The sequence below is a fragment of the Herpailurus yagouaroundi genome, unplaced genomic scaffold (assembly GCF_014898765.1).
Source record: "Herpailurus yagouaroundi ecotype Mexico unplaced genomic scaffold, PumYag 184, whole genome shotgun sequence".
In the NCBI taxonomy this organism is placed as follows: Eukaryota; Metazoa; Chordata; class Mammalia; order Carnivora; family Felidae; genus Herpailurus; species Herpailurus yagouaroundi.
This window is the reverse complement of record NW_024412415.1, coordinates 24,354,110-24,368,146: the sequence shown is the minus strand read 5'-3', so window position 1 is coordinate 24,368,146 and position 14,037 is coordinate 24,354,110. Positions and strand designations below refer to the sequence as shown.

Below are 14,037 nucleotides of genomic sequence, written 5' to 3'. Positions count from 1 at the left end.
GACACAAGCCTCTGTGAAAAAAGAAGAGAAAAGGTCATCTGAGAAATGTGAAAAAAAAGAAGGCAAGGATACTAAGAAAATAGAAGGTAAAGATGAGAAGAATGATAATGGATCAAGTGGCCAAACTTCAGAGTCGATTAAAAAAAGTGAAGAAAAGAAGCGAATAAGTATGCTTATGTATCTTTCTTCTCAATCCCTTTCTAATGCTTTCTACCATTTCATTTTTACAGTGGAAGGGAAAACCTGAGATCCCAGTCCAGATAAATATTTAAACTTCGTTGTTAGGTGTCACTGTGGTAGAAGGGGAAGTCTTCTTTTGTACTCTTGGGAAACAAGTGTGTTCTTCCATCTAAACCCCTTTATGGTCATCGATAGCTGTGTGACTGAGTTGGGATCTTTTGTTGTTTTTGTTTTTTTCTTTTTTAATATGAAATTGATTGTCAAATTGGTTTCCATAAGAGTTGGGATCTTTTGGTATCACTGAAAGTAATTATGTTTGTGGGTTGAGCTCTTTTTAAAGACTATTTGCAGTTAAGTTCTCATAGAATAAGTAGGTTTATTTATTTCATGCACTATGTTGTGAATATCTGGCTATCTAAGATTTCAGCATTTTTACATGATAGTTACTGTCTTTTTTAATGAGATAGTGTTTAGACATTTGTTTATGTAATTTTTTTTTTCCTCTTAGGTTCAAAGAGTCCAGGACATATGGTAATACTAGACCAAACTAAAGGAGATCATTGTAGGCCATCAAGAAGAGGAAGATATGAGAAAGTAAGTCTCTGAGAGGGCTGCTGTGTACTATTCTGCTGTTTTCAAAAGAAGATAATTCGGTACCTCTATAACTTGAAAATCAAGAAAAATAGAATGTCATTACTCTTTTAAAGCTTTTTAAATGACCAGCTGAACTTGAAAACCAAAACTCCACATTATTTTAACTTCTGGTCCTGTTACACTTTTTTTCTTATAGATTCATGGAAGAAGCAAGGAAAAGGAGAGAGCTAGCCTAGATAAAAAAAGGGACAAAGACTATAGAAGGAAAGACATCTTGCCTTTTGAAAAGATGAAGGAACAAAGACTAAGAGAGCATTTAGTTCGCTTTGAAAGATTGCGACGAGCAATGGAACTTCGAAGGTAGGAAAAGTGTCTCTTTTATACCTGTCGTTACCTTTAGGTACATCTTTAACACTAGTTACAAACCAGATTCCTAGAAATTGTATTCCCAAGAAAGCTGTTTGCCGCTTTTAAGAAATGCAGTAAAACCTAATGATTTCTTAAGTTTGCATAGCATTTTGTAATTTACCAAGTACCTTTCCATCTGTTCTCTCTGTCTCAGCTGTTCTGTACGGTTAGGTGTGCCCATTATCTGATTGAAAAAATGGAGGCCCAGAGAGGCTAAAAGACTCTTCCAAATGCCACATGGCTAATGAGTGGCAGAGTCGGGACTCAGACCCAAGTCTTCTGACTCCAAGTCCAATGCTCTTTCCTCTACTCCAAAGCTGCCGCCATGAAAAACATTTTAAACGAAAAAGTGATGGTGACATAAGATAGCCTCAACGTAATCTATAGGTTCTCAAGTGTCTATTTTATACCTGTGTTTACCTGTAGGTACATCTTTAACACTAGTTATAAACCAGATTTCTGGAAATTGAAAGGAAGTGAAGGAATTTTGCCTTGTGAACCTTAATGTGTTCAAGCTCTGTCTCAAAGCAAGCATTCTCTTTAAAACAGAGAACAGAACAAAACATTTTCAATTTTTAGTGGCAGTATCTTTCTCAGCAGTTTGCCATGAATGCCAGTTTGCTTTCATATGTCAATTTTTTGATGCCACTTAAAATATTCTTGTGATAGTGTTTTATAATATAAATTTCCAAATATTAACCTGTCTCATCGAGAGGTCTTTTATCATGGGATTTCATCTATTCGTTCACAGGAGCGTCAGGAATTATCAGACACTTGTGATGACTTAAATAGTACTGTGATTGCCACACACTTTATTAGAAATAATCCTCGCATTGCTCAGAATCCATTTGCTTTTTTTTGATGAAGTCCTAATATGCTGAGCTTCCTATTTAGATGACAGATCAGGAGGAGAGCGTGGGAGCTGCTAGAGCAGGGATTCTCATGCCTATCAGACCAGCACCCCTGTTATGTTAAAAAAAAGTTGCAGCGTCCTCTTTACTCTGCTGAAATGTAATTGATGCATAATAGGCCTACAAATGTGTTATATGCCTATGCAAATAATTTCCAAAAAACCAATATAATGCCTTAATTCTAATACAAAGGAGAAATAAAAGTAAATTATAATGAAGCATATATTCCAGATATGAATGTTTAGGCACGACTCTCTAGAAGACCTAATGAAGTAGTCAGATGTTTACAACCCTCTTTAGATTCAATGAGAATGTGACAGCTACAAATGCAGACTGATATTGGTGTGTCGTTTTGGTAAGTCAAATGCCAGGAGTGGTGTTGGCATTACAACATGATTTCTGAAATGGTGAACGACTCTTGGTGAAGGTCTTAAGAAACTATAATTTTCCTTCTAATTGACATGGAGTTGCATTCCTGGAAATTTTAGTGTATATAAAACCATGCCAACCATGCAACCATGCAAACCAACCAACCTAGCATGTATTCACAATGAGTGAAGCTCTAGGCTCCAGTTTTTTTAAAGGTGATTTTGTTTTGTTTTAATGACATGAATGTCCATTATGACATTTGAAAGTATAATGAATATTGGACAGATTTTTTTGCTGTGCTGAACTATCTGACCATTCCATGCAGTGTAAGCTATCTAGAATCCTTGGTCCCCATTCACTCAGTGCTGCTGCTAATGGCCCTGATGGTCATTGGGATAATTTAAAGTGCCCCTCAGATTTCCATGGGAGCAGTACTGACCCACTGAGAACCACTGGGTGGCTAGAGGAAGACATGCTGATAGAGCACACTGAGGGCCTTAGAGTGAGGGGATGACAGAAATGTGAAAAGTCCCGATACGTTATCTTCATTAAGTTCAGCAAACATTTGAACTGCCTCCTGACTCAAAGAATCACGGGCTAGTGAACAGCAAAAAAGCCCTTAAGGGCAACCATCTTATTATTTATAGCATCTGCTATAATTCATGTTGATGGATATGATCCCAAGTCACCAAAATAAGGTCTACTTTGTTTAAGGAGATAGAACACATACTAGCGACTGGAAAATTTCCTGTCAAAAACAGAAGTTGTAGTTTTGTAAACATATTTGTAGAATATGTCCTTATTAAAATGTTGATTAACTAATGGGCTATTATTATAGTGGGATTTTTATTTAAACAGGAATCCTCTAAGAGGCAACTACTCTATAAAATTCAGCTGCTCAGTTGACAATCTTAATAAATAAGTGACAGCATTGGAATCTGTTTAAAGTTTTATTTTGAGTTCTCTTTCCAATTACATTAAAACTACTTAGATTGAGTTGAAGTTTAAACTTGCCAACCACAAGGAAAAATTCAAACTCAAAAGCTATTCTCTTTCACACAGTGCTAGCATAATTTAAGTATTTCTAAATACTGATTTTTGTTAGACGAAGAGAGATTGCAGAAAGAGAGCGTCGAGAGCGAGAACGCATTAGAATAATTCGTGAACGGGAAGAACGGGAACGCTTACAGAGAGAGAGAGAGCGCCTAGAAATTGAAAGGCAAAAACTAGAGAGAGAGAGAATGGAACGCGAACGCTTGGAAAGGGAACGCATTCGTATTGAACAGGTGCAGTCAGAAAATCTTTTCATCTTAAATAACTGACCTTTTTCAAACCCTGTGATTTTTGCCCTAAAATTTGCTTTACTTGTTGTAAAGCTTCTATAGAATGAGTTCAGCTGATGAGCATTTATTGAGTGCCCCTGAAAGATAACCATCAGTTAGGTGCTAGTTAAAAATACATTTAGCAGTGACTTTGTTCTGGCCAATTGGTAGTAACTCGAACTCTGCAATATCATGGCAGCCTAATAGTCTGAGCATAGGACTATGAGTCCAGAGTAGTTGTAATCCAGGCTCTGTCACTATCCCAGTCTCAGCACATCATAACTTATTTCCTTACATATTAGAGTGGGAATGATTTCCCAAGGCTGGAAGGAAATAATGCCTCTCTTTGCAGAATTGCATCAAAGCATTTAGTTTCCATACATATTTAGAACTTTATTTCTAATTCCCTTTAGGTGCTTTTGTTTCAATCAAATGATGAAACTGAATCTGACCTTCCCAATTACTTGCCAGCTTTCACCACCCAATCTCTGTTATTTTTAAATGTTGCAGAACAATAGCCATAGTCTAGATTACTGATTTCTGATTTCTGAAGTCAGTTTTGTTTATGTATTTGTCCCAGGTATGTGTTTTGCCTGGTGCTTGCCTATGGTGGTTTCTTAATGACAGGATGAAAACAAGGTTGCGCATGTACTTACCTTATGTTTTCATTTTGCATTGGTTGGTTCTTCCTTCTGTGTTGTCTGAAGGAACGTCGTAAGGAAGCTGAACGTATTGCTCGAGAACGAGAGGAACTGAGAAGGCAACAGCAGCAGCTTCGTTATGAACAAGAAAAAAGGAATTCTTTGAAACGCCCACGTGATGTAGATCATAGGTAGTTGCCTGCTTTCTTCTTTAACAGTTACATTTGTTACCTTATGCCTTTTCAACTAAGACTGACCAGGGAATTAGAAACTACAGGCAACTGTCACTGGAATAAAAGGTCATGATCAGTAGGGATGGGAATGATTGCAGGACTGGAGTGGATCCAATGCATTGTCAAGTAGGAAGAGTCTGCTCTCTTTCCCTTTCCCTTCCTAATGGCACATGTTTTTCCATTATGACTGGAAATACATGATTATACTGGGCTTCCGTGATGCTTCTCAAACTCAGACCCATTTGAAAATTCTTACAGGTTAATGCAGATAAACTTGGAAGTTACAAACTTGGGTTGTCTGTGTTCATGCTGCTTAATAGTTTTCAAAATATATATAGTTATTTAATTTTTTATCTCATAAGTTCTATGAGATTTAGTTGGTTGTGTTGAAAAATACATGGAATGAATGAATTGTGCTTGGGACTTACCTGTGTAACTTCCAAAGTTAAACATAACTGAAAACGTTGTTAGAATTTTATTATAAAATGGTATCTTTTTTCCATTTACGAATTTTAAAACAGACCATTTTTCAACTATTTCCTCGCCTGTGAACTTCCTCTAACACTATAGGACTTCATGCAGTCTGATAATTAATTCTTTGCTAGCTTGTTCTTGTAACAGTGTTTTGTGTCTTGAGTTTATTAGCCTTCTGTGTCCACAGTTCCTAGCATGTGGTATGTATGACTCCAAATAAGTGTTGTTGGTTTATTATAAAACTAATTTATATAAATGAGCAAATATTTCTCTTCAAGGCGAGATGATCCTTACTGGAGCGAGAATAAAAAGTTGTCTCTAGATACAGATGCACGATTCAGCCATGGATCTGACTATTCTCGCCAGCAGAACAGATTTAATGACTTTGATCACCGAGAGAGGAGCAGGTTTCCTGAGAGTTCAACAGTACAGTCATCATCTTTTGAAAGGTAGATGCCTTTTTTAAAGTTACTGTATTTGGTACATGAGCCTTGCTAATGATATGTTTGGTTCTCTATTAAAACTTAAGTACAGGGGCGCCTGGGTGGCGCAGTCGGTTAAGCGTCCGACTTCAGCCAGGTCACGATCTCACGGTCCGGGAGTTCGAGCCCCGCGTCGGGCTCTGGGCTGATGGCTCAGAGCCTGGAGCCTATTTCCGATTCTGTGTCTCCCTCTCTCTCTCTGCCCCTCCCCCGTTCATGCTGTCTCTCTCTGTCCCAAAAGTAAATAAACGTTGAAAAAAAAAATTAAAAAAATAAATAAATAAAACTTAAGTACAACAGGTCAGGCCTGAGTGTTCAGAACAAATTGTGTGTTTGGTTTCTGTTTTCATTAATTTAATAAATTCACATAATTAATTTATGTAGCTAGAATTCAGTGTTCAAAATTAGTTTGGGGTACCTGGCTGGCTCAGTCTATGGTAGAGCATGTGACTCTTGATCTTGGGGTCGTGAGTTCAAGCCCCACACAGAGTATGGAGATTGCTTGAATAAATAAATTAAAAAAAAAAAAAAGCTTTACTAGGCCACTATAACAAGGTCAAGTAGATTGGCTTTATCTTTTTAACTTTGTTTAAAACTAGGTGGGAATACTGTTAGCTTTGGATGTGCCTCAACTGTTAAGAACAGTATGACATCCTTCAGGTTGGTAGTCACTAGAGTGTTTGATGTAATTTCCCCCAGATGCTAAAAAACAATTTTCATGCCAAGCATTTAGCTCATTTTAAAAGAATATAAGTTATTGATTATAATAATAGTTGTGGCTTTTTTGGTGGCTTTGCCTTAAGTTAATTTTTAAAGAACTGTAATTTTTGTAAGTTATGCAAATAAAATTAAGAAAAATAGGGCCAAATAAGTACGTCTCAGGACCTGTGTTCTTTGTTTTGGATAATCAACAGGCGAGAACGCTTTGTTGGTCAAAGTGAAGGGAAGAAAACACGTCCTACTGCACGAAGAGAAGATCCAGGTTTTGAAAGGTATCCCAAAAATTTCAGTGATTCCAGAAGAAATGAGCCTCCACCACCAAGAAATGAACTTAGAGAAACGGACAGGAGAGAAGTCCGGGGAGAACGAGACGAGAGGAGAACGGTAATCATCCATGACAGGCCTGATATCGCTCACCCTAGACATCCTCGAGAAGCAGGGCCCAATCCATCCAGACCAACCACCTGGAAAAGTGATGGCGGCATGTCCACTGACAAACGGGAAGCAAGGTATTTGTGTAGTTTTCAGTGTCTGACTGGTGGTACATAACGAATTTGGGTTTAGGGAAAAAAGATGTTAGGGCATCTGACTGACTCAGTTGGAAGAGCATGCGACTCTTCATCTCAGGGTCAGGGGTTCGAGCCCCACATGGTGTAGAGATTACTTAAATAAATAAAACCTAAAAAAAATGAAAAAAAATTTTTTTTAAGGTGTAAAAGAATTTTGATTGTAGATATCTTTGGGTTTTGTTTAACAGAGTTGAAAGGCCGGAACGATCGGGGAGGGAAGTATCAGGACACAGTGTGAGAGGGGCTCCCCCTGGGAATCGCAGCAGTGCTTCCAGCTATGGAAACAGAGAGGGAGACAGAGGCGTAATCACTGACCGAGGAAGTGGAACACAGGTAAGTGCTTGAGAGTTTATTGTCCACTCTTCTGTAATAAATTCAGAGGACTTATTTTTTAAGTTTTTTTTTTTTTAAACGTTTATTTGTCTATTTTTGAGAGAGAGAGCACGTGGGAGGGTCAGAGAGAGGAGACAATCCCAAGCAGGCTCCATACTGTCATCACAGATCCCAAGGTGGGGCTCAGACTCTCAGAATCGTGAGATCATGTCCTGAGCTGAAATCAAGAGTTGGACGCTCAACCTTCTGAGCCACCCAGGTGCCCCAAGGACTTAAAATTTTGATGAAGCCTGGATTAGTTAGATTAGAATGATTGGGAGACTAGTTTCTATCAAAGATCTTAAAATCTTTCATATTTTACTGTCAGTAATTGAACATCACTACAAAGAAGTAGGATACTAGCCCTGAAAGTCTGATGCCATTTTTATTAAAATTCCTACTGAAATTTGAGCATTATTAAATTTTGTAGATGAGCCTTCCTAGTGAATGAATGTTTTATTTCTCTTTAAGAAATTGAGGCTTTCATACTAGATGCAAAAATCTTTGGCCTCTACTTGTGTTTCCCTTTCCCTTTTCCTTTTTTTTGTCCAGTCCTCTCCTTGTTCATTCAGTAGTTTATAGTGTAGAATTGAGATATAATTTTTGTGTCTTTTTCTTTTAATTCTAAAGGTAGGTGGGTGAAATATTTCATATTTTTAAATTGCTTTTTATTCTTGTGATACTTTATTGACTTGATTATTTTGGAAGTTAATGAACCTGGCCAAAGCGAAGTATCTTCATCTCTTAACAACTCAAATGACCTTTCAACGAATCTGAAAGCATTCTATTGATGAAATACTGGCATATGAGTTGACAGTAGCACAAATAGAAAATCTTCCTAAATTACACACAAAAAAGAATTCTGAAATGTGTGTGTGTGTCCATTCTTCAACCTGCATTATAGTATGAAGCTCTGTTTTGTATTTGAATACATATTCGATTTTGTAGTGGTATACTTGACTGGAAATTTTTCTAATCCCTTGACATTCTAGCTATACCACTATACACTTTACATTTCATCCAGAGCACCTATGAAATGGATTTGGGAGTGCATTATAAGCTTTCATGTTTTAAGTAAGTTGAAATGTTCAGTGGATCAGTTCATTGATTTCTTTGCCCTGAACATAACTTTCAAGACGGGGTGTATAATCCAGACATTCTGCCCTATTTAGAGTAACACTTAAGGAAGGCAGTCTCACAGAGTAGCCCCTGGATTCAGATATCCATTCAGAAAAGATGTTCTGAGGAGGAGATCCTGTCCCTGCCTTGACAATTCTGTTTTTCATAATGTATGTTGTTCTGCCAGTATTACACCTATGTAGAGTACCTTCAGCTTTATTTTCTGTAGACTAAGTATTGTCACTTTTGACTCTGCTTTTCTTGGATCCTTAGTTCTGTGGCTTTTGTTTCTTTATGTTTACTACTCTGCTTTTCTCGTCATGTATGTAAGACCTTGTAAGAGTCATAGCATTGATGAGTACCGTGTGAAATAAGACGGCGATTCGCGTGTCTCTGTGCTGTTTGAGTGTTGAGCATATACCCCACCTTGATTTGTCTTCAGGTTTTGACCTTTCACTGTGCCTTCTTACATACCTATAAATCAATGCATGATATGCATATCTAGAAATACTCGAAGTCATGAAGGACATGCATGCTAGAAGGTATGGAAATAGAAATGACAGTGCTGAATCATTGCCCCCTTACCCTACCCTGAAGCCCGAGCAGCTTCTCAATATGAAGTAGTTGGAAACCCTTTGCATATCCTCTTGTATTATTCACCAGTTTTCTTCTCAGACATCGTATTGATTTGCTTCCAACATTAAGAGCACACCAACATAGTGAGTTGGCATGAGGCTGAGGGTATCATGACCTTTCTTTTAATATGTGATTCTTTAGCACTATCCTGAAGAGCGACATGTGGTTGAACGCCATGGACGGGACACAAGTGGACCAAGGAAAGAGTGGCATGGTCCACCTTCTCAAGGGCCTGGCTATCACGATGCAAGGCGAATGGGTGATGGCCGGACAGGAGCGGGCATGATAACCCAACATGCGAGGTAAGTAGTTATTCGGTTAAGACTTTTCTGGCAGCATATATCCAAACCTTTGTCCTTTCCTTAAAGGGCAAAATAATTTCTGAGAGATTAAATTGCAGCTGGTAACAAACAGCCCTAGCCCTGCCCTGCCCAAACATTTCTCCATATTAACTCAAAATCTCCCAGAGATTTTATGTAGGGCAGCTAATGGTAATTTGTTAGTTTACATTGGCATTCTGCCGTATGGATCGAGATACAGGTACGTGTGTGTCTTAGAAACCAGTAGATGATGAACATTAACTTCATGTTGGAGTCGTGATCTTGTTCAGTGCCTGTCACTCCTAAAAGTTCTGGAAAGGAAGAGGAAACAAAATATATTCTGCTTCCTTCCTTTTCAAATAGGTCTAGCAAAAATTTTGGATAGTTAACTAACCCAAAGCCTGTGTGTATTCTAAGAGATGAGCTTCATTTTCCCTGTGCACTAACATCCATCGTGGCCCCTCAGCTGGCAAGTCTTTGGCCTCTCCCGGTCTTCCTTGCCCTTCTTTCTTTCCCATTCCCCTGTCTTAGAAGAGGGGGCTTGACTCGGTGATCTCAGTTACTGCTATTCTGTTGGTCACTTCTACCATCAGACTTGAGTGAGTGTTTATTATATTTGGGCCTGCACAGCCTCATCACTCATTTCTGTCTTTGGGTCTAAAGGTTACCAATGCCTTTTTTCTTGATTAATCTATATCTCTTTATTTTCTGAGTTCTCGAGCTCCTTGGCAGTTAAGCACTGTTTCTCATTGCTGCTTTTCCTTTTTTGTGTGACCCACATGTTTTCTAATGCATCGTATTTTTTTCCTCACCTTTTTTATTTCCTTTGCCGGCTCCTTCAGATGGTTGAACTTTAAACACCACTCTATATTTAGCTCTGTATTATGATCTTTATGTAAATACTTTGCTCTCTCTCTAAATTCAGGGTCACAGGCAAACTCATTCCTCTCCTGTTTCAGATCTTCACGTCCCATTTGTCGTCTCTAGCTTCTTTTAATTTGTTGGTGCCACTGTTCATCTCGTTCACCTAGACTGGGCCTCATCTTTACATTTCTTCATTCCTAGCATAAATATGTAAATGTGGTTCTGTTTTTAAAGAAGAGTTATAGTAGCTATGCTTTCTTCCTCATTTCAGCTTCTATCTGAGCTTCTCAAATTAGTCTTTTTCCTTCTCCGTTACACATACTATTTACAAATTTAATTGTTAGAAATGTTTTCATACACCATTTACTTGGTTCCAAAGCCACAAGCTTTGGTCTTATTCTACTTAAAGCGTTTTACCATCGGTTTTTATCTCCCAAATTGGTTGTAGGTTTTTTTGGTGTGACTTTTTTCTTGTGTCTCTCATTAGTACCTACTATGTTGCATTAAACATATAAAAAATCAACCTTCCTCCAGAATCCAAAAATATTGCTGTGACAATGTCCTGTAGCTCAGTGGTTCAAGTTCCTCATTGATGCTGATGCTGCTGATCTGGGGACCACACTCTGAGGGCTGCTGCTCTGTTCCATTCATGTGCACACCAGTAAATGGCTTACTCTGAGGAAGGGACTTTGAAGCAAGAGTGCCCAAGTTTGTTTGTTTGTTTGTTTATTTATTTTAAATGTTTTTATTTATATTTGAGACAGAGAGAGAGCATGAGCGGGGAAGGGGCAGAGAGAGAGGGAGACACAGAATCTGAAGCAAGCTCCAGGCTCTGAGCTGTCAGCACAGAGCCTGATGCAGGGCTTGAACTCACAGACTGAGATCATGACCTGAGCTGAAGTCGGACGCTTAACCAACTGAGCCAGCCAGGCGCCCCAAGAGTGCCCAAGTTTAAGTCCTCATTCCCCCATTTATTAGCTGTGACCTTGAGCAAGTCACTTAGCCTCCAGATCTCAGTTTCCTCATCAATAAAGAGGAGTTTGTAAATGGTACTTACCTCACAGAACTGTTGAAAAGAATGTTATTTAATATGGGTAAAGTACAAAGAACAACAGTGCCTGGTAAATGATAAGCACTTTATAGGTATTAGCTATAATTTATTCTTTTGTTCTTGACAGTTTTTTCTTTTAAACCTTTTTCAGTAATGCATCCCCAATTAATAGAATTGTACAAATCAGTGGCAATTCCATGCCAAGAGGAAGTGGCTCCGGATTTAAGCCATTTAAGGGTGGACCTCCGCGACGATTCTGAAAATTAGCTCTCTGCCATGGTTTCAAGATAATTTATTGAAATCTCCTGTAAACTTTACTTGACTACTTACGAAGAGGACCTCTGACTTGCTTGAGAGTTTTGTCAGACTTTTCTTTTTTTCTCTTTTTTTAAAATTTAACATGATTGCTTTTCTCAATTTTGGAGAAGATGTTTAAATAGTTCCGTTGTAACTTTTAATAGTTTTGTGTATCATTCAACTTTTTTTCTTGCAGCACCGAGACACATTTGAAAGGATGGAATCAAAACCATTTTGTTGAACTCTGTGTGAATATAAAGAGTAGTTTGCAGCTGTGTGGTAGTAGTTTAATTTGCAGCATTAGCTCCGTGGTGTCAGGCTCTAGAGTTCCTTCTTGTCACCAAGCATTTTCAGCCTCCATTTTGAAGGCTGTCGAAGCTTAAAACGTCTGCTGTCTAATTTTTAGAGAATAAGATTGTTCCTTGCATTTCTGAGTATTATGTAACCTATTTTTGCAGAAGGTACTGTTACATTAAGTGCATCTGTGTATCCTGGTTTAAAAAAATGTACTCTTTTTTGAAATAAACCTTCCTATTCTGTATAGTTGTTAAAGCGTTGAGAACCTTTTTAATTGTAAAATGAGAGCCGATTTTCAGGTTAGTGTAGCAGCACACTTGTTCAGGTTTGCATGGTATGAAACCAAATAGATGAACGAAACCTTGGCCATGAGGTTTGTATCACTGAGGTTTTTAGACTGAGTTGTGCAGGTAAGTGCACTTGTAGGTAATCTGCACTATTTGGTGGATAAATCCCACCTCTGGGAGTTGTGTGGTTACTAATGTTTCCATGTTCCCAACTATGTTGAGAACTGGAAAAAACCCAGGTTCTAGATTGGTGAATCAGTTGGGTTTTGTAAATACTTGTATGTGGGAAGGCATTGTTGTCTCTGTGAAAATAAAAATCCACACCTGGAAGTGTATGTGTCTTTGTTTCCAGCGTTTTAGATGTTAGTCCTCCAGCCCTTTCTGGTGTTAAATCCAAAATCGTTGACTAGGTTTAGAGCTCTAAAGGCAGCCTTTTGGTCTTTGTTCCTAGGAAATAAATCTGACCGATTCTTCACCTTGGTAGCTGGGTACTGTGCTCTGTTACAGTGTTAGAGAGTTAACGTCTAAGCTCACAGACTTTTAAGATTTTTTTTTTTTTTAAGGCATCTTTTCTAGGAAAGCCCTTCAAGGTGAATTCTGAATACCACCTCTTAAAGCCTTCCATATTCCTTTGTATGCAGCAGTGAATAATAATCCAAAAGGTCTAGATTCTTAGATAATTCAGCAGTTTGAATTCTCATATAAAGGGAAAGATGGAACGAGGGATCGCTCTGAGGCCACCTTTTGATTTGAGAAGGAGTCTCTGCAGAAGTTCTTGTAAATGTCTGTGGGTGGATATGGTCGTGCTCATGAGATGGCTCAGACTTCTGTGTGGTGTGGGCAGGCACAGTACCCTGGTCTTCGGCCTTTTGGGAAGCTGGCACTTCTGTATTGCTCTGGATTTCATAACCTTTTCTGCCCTTCTCAGCTCTACAACTGAGTATTTCAATTTGTAAAGGTTGCTGGTTAAATAGAGAAATGAACTGGTACAACTGCTGACTGGACAAAATTGGAGATCTAACTGAGTGGGGTAAGGTTAGTTGTCAAGCCTGGGCCCTACCCCCAGACATTTGTGGCTGGGGCCTAGGCATATTTTTCCACAAATGTTCTCCGAGATGATTCATATGTACAGGTGGCATTGACAGTCACTATAGACATAGAGCCCAGAGTAGACAGGACCAAATGCTCTTTGAAGAGCAGCAGGCATTTTTATGGGTAATAGAGTTTTCCTCATCACTGCTCAAATACATGTTATTTCGGTTTTAGAGACCCCATCTTTTGCCAGCGCGGGTGAGATGCTCTGATTAGTGTGATTTTCTAGTTAACTAGAGGTTAATGACTTTATATAATTGAACCACTCAGGAATGGGCAAAGGGGGACTTATTTGTCAGCTTTAGGAGCTTTTATCCAGAGCTTTCAGAACTGTCCTGGTTAAGCTGTGAAATCTTAGTATTGTTAATATTATATATTACAGAAATTTGTTTTCATTCTGTTAACTAGAGAGTCACCTCCGAGAAGGGTTTAGAAGAGTTTTAGCCTGGGCACCCAGGTGGTTCAGTCGGTGGGCATCCGACTTCGGCTCAGGTCATGATCTCACAGTTTGTGGATCCGAGCCCCACGTACGATTCTGTGCTGACAGCTCAGAGCCTGGAGCCTGCTTTGGATTCTGTGTCTCCATGTTTCTCTGTCCCTCCCCCACTCATGCTCTGTCTCTCAAAAATAAATAAATATTTTTAAAAATTTTATTTATTATTTGAGAGACAGCATGTACAAGCAGGGGAGGGGCAGAGAGAAGGAGAGAGATCCCAAGCAGGCTTCATGCTGTGAGTGCAGAGCCCAGTGCAGCGTTCGAACTCATGAACTGTGAAATCATGATCTGAGCCGAAACCAA

At 38.8% G+C, this 14,037-nt stretch overlaps 1 protein-coding gene across 7 annotated transcripts in view; it reads left to right on the top strand.

The window, feature by feature from the left end:
- Positions 1–12,476, top strand: part of SLTM (SAFB like transcription modulator) — a 45,854-nt gene extending 33,378 nt beyond the window's left edge. For 6 of the 7 annotated variants that reach the window (XM_040492828.1, XM_040492829.1, XM_040492827.1 and 3 more), the window contains 10 exons: positions 1–167; positions 689–774; positions 971–1,134; positions 3,568–3,748; positions 4,492–4,616; positions 5,411–5,581; positions 6,529–6,843; positions 7,092–7,236; positions 9,172–9,332; positions 11,417–12,476. In XM_040492828.1, the coding sequence (XP_040348762.1) occupies positions 1–167; positions 689–774; positions 971–1,134; positions 3,568–3,748; positions 4,492–4,616; positions 5,411–5,581; positions 6,529–6,843; positions 7,092–7,236; positions 9,172–9,332; positions 11,417–11,525 (1,624 nt within the window). In that variant the 3' untranslated portion in view covers positions 11,526–12,476. Of the gene's footprint in view, positions 168–688; positions 775–970; positions 1,135–3,567; positions 3,749–4,491; positions 4,617–5,410; positions 5,582–6,528; positions 6,844–7,091; positions 7,237–9,171; positions 9,333–11,392 lie in introns of all 7 variants that reach the window. The other variant, XM_040492826.1, reaches the window with a different exon arrangement.
- The last annotated feature ends 1,561 nt before the right edge of the window (positions 12,477–14,037 follow it).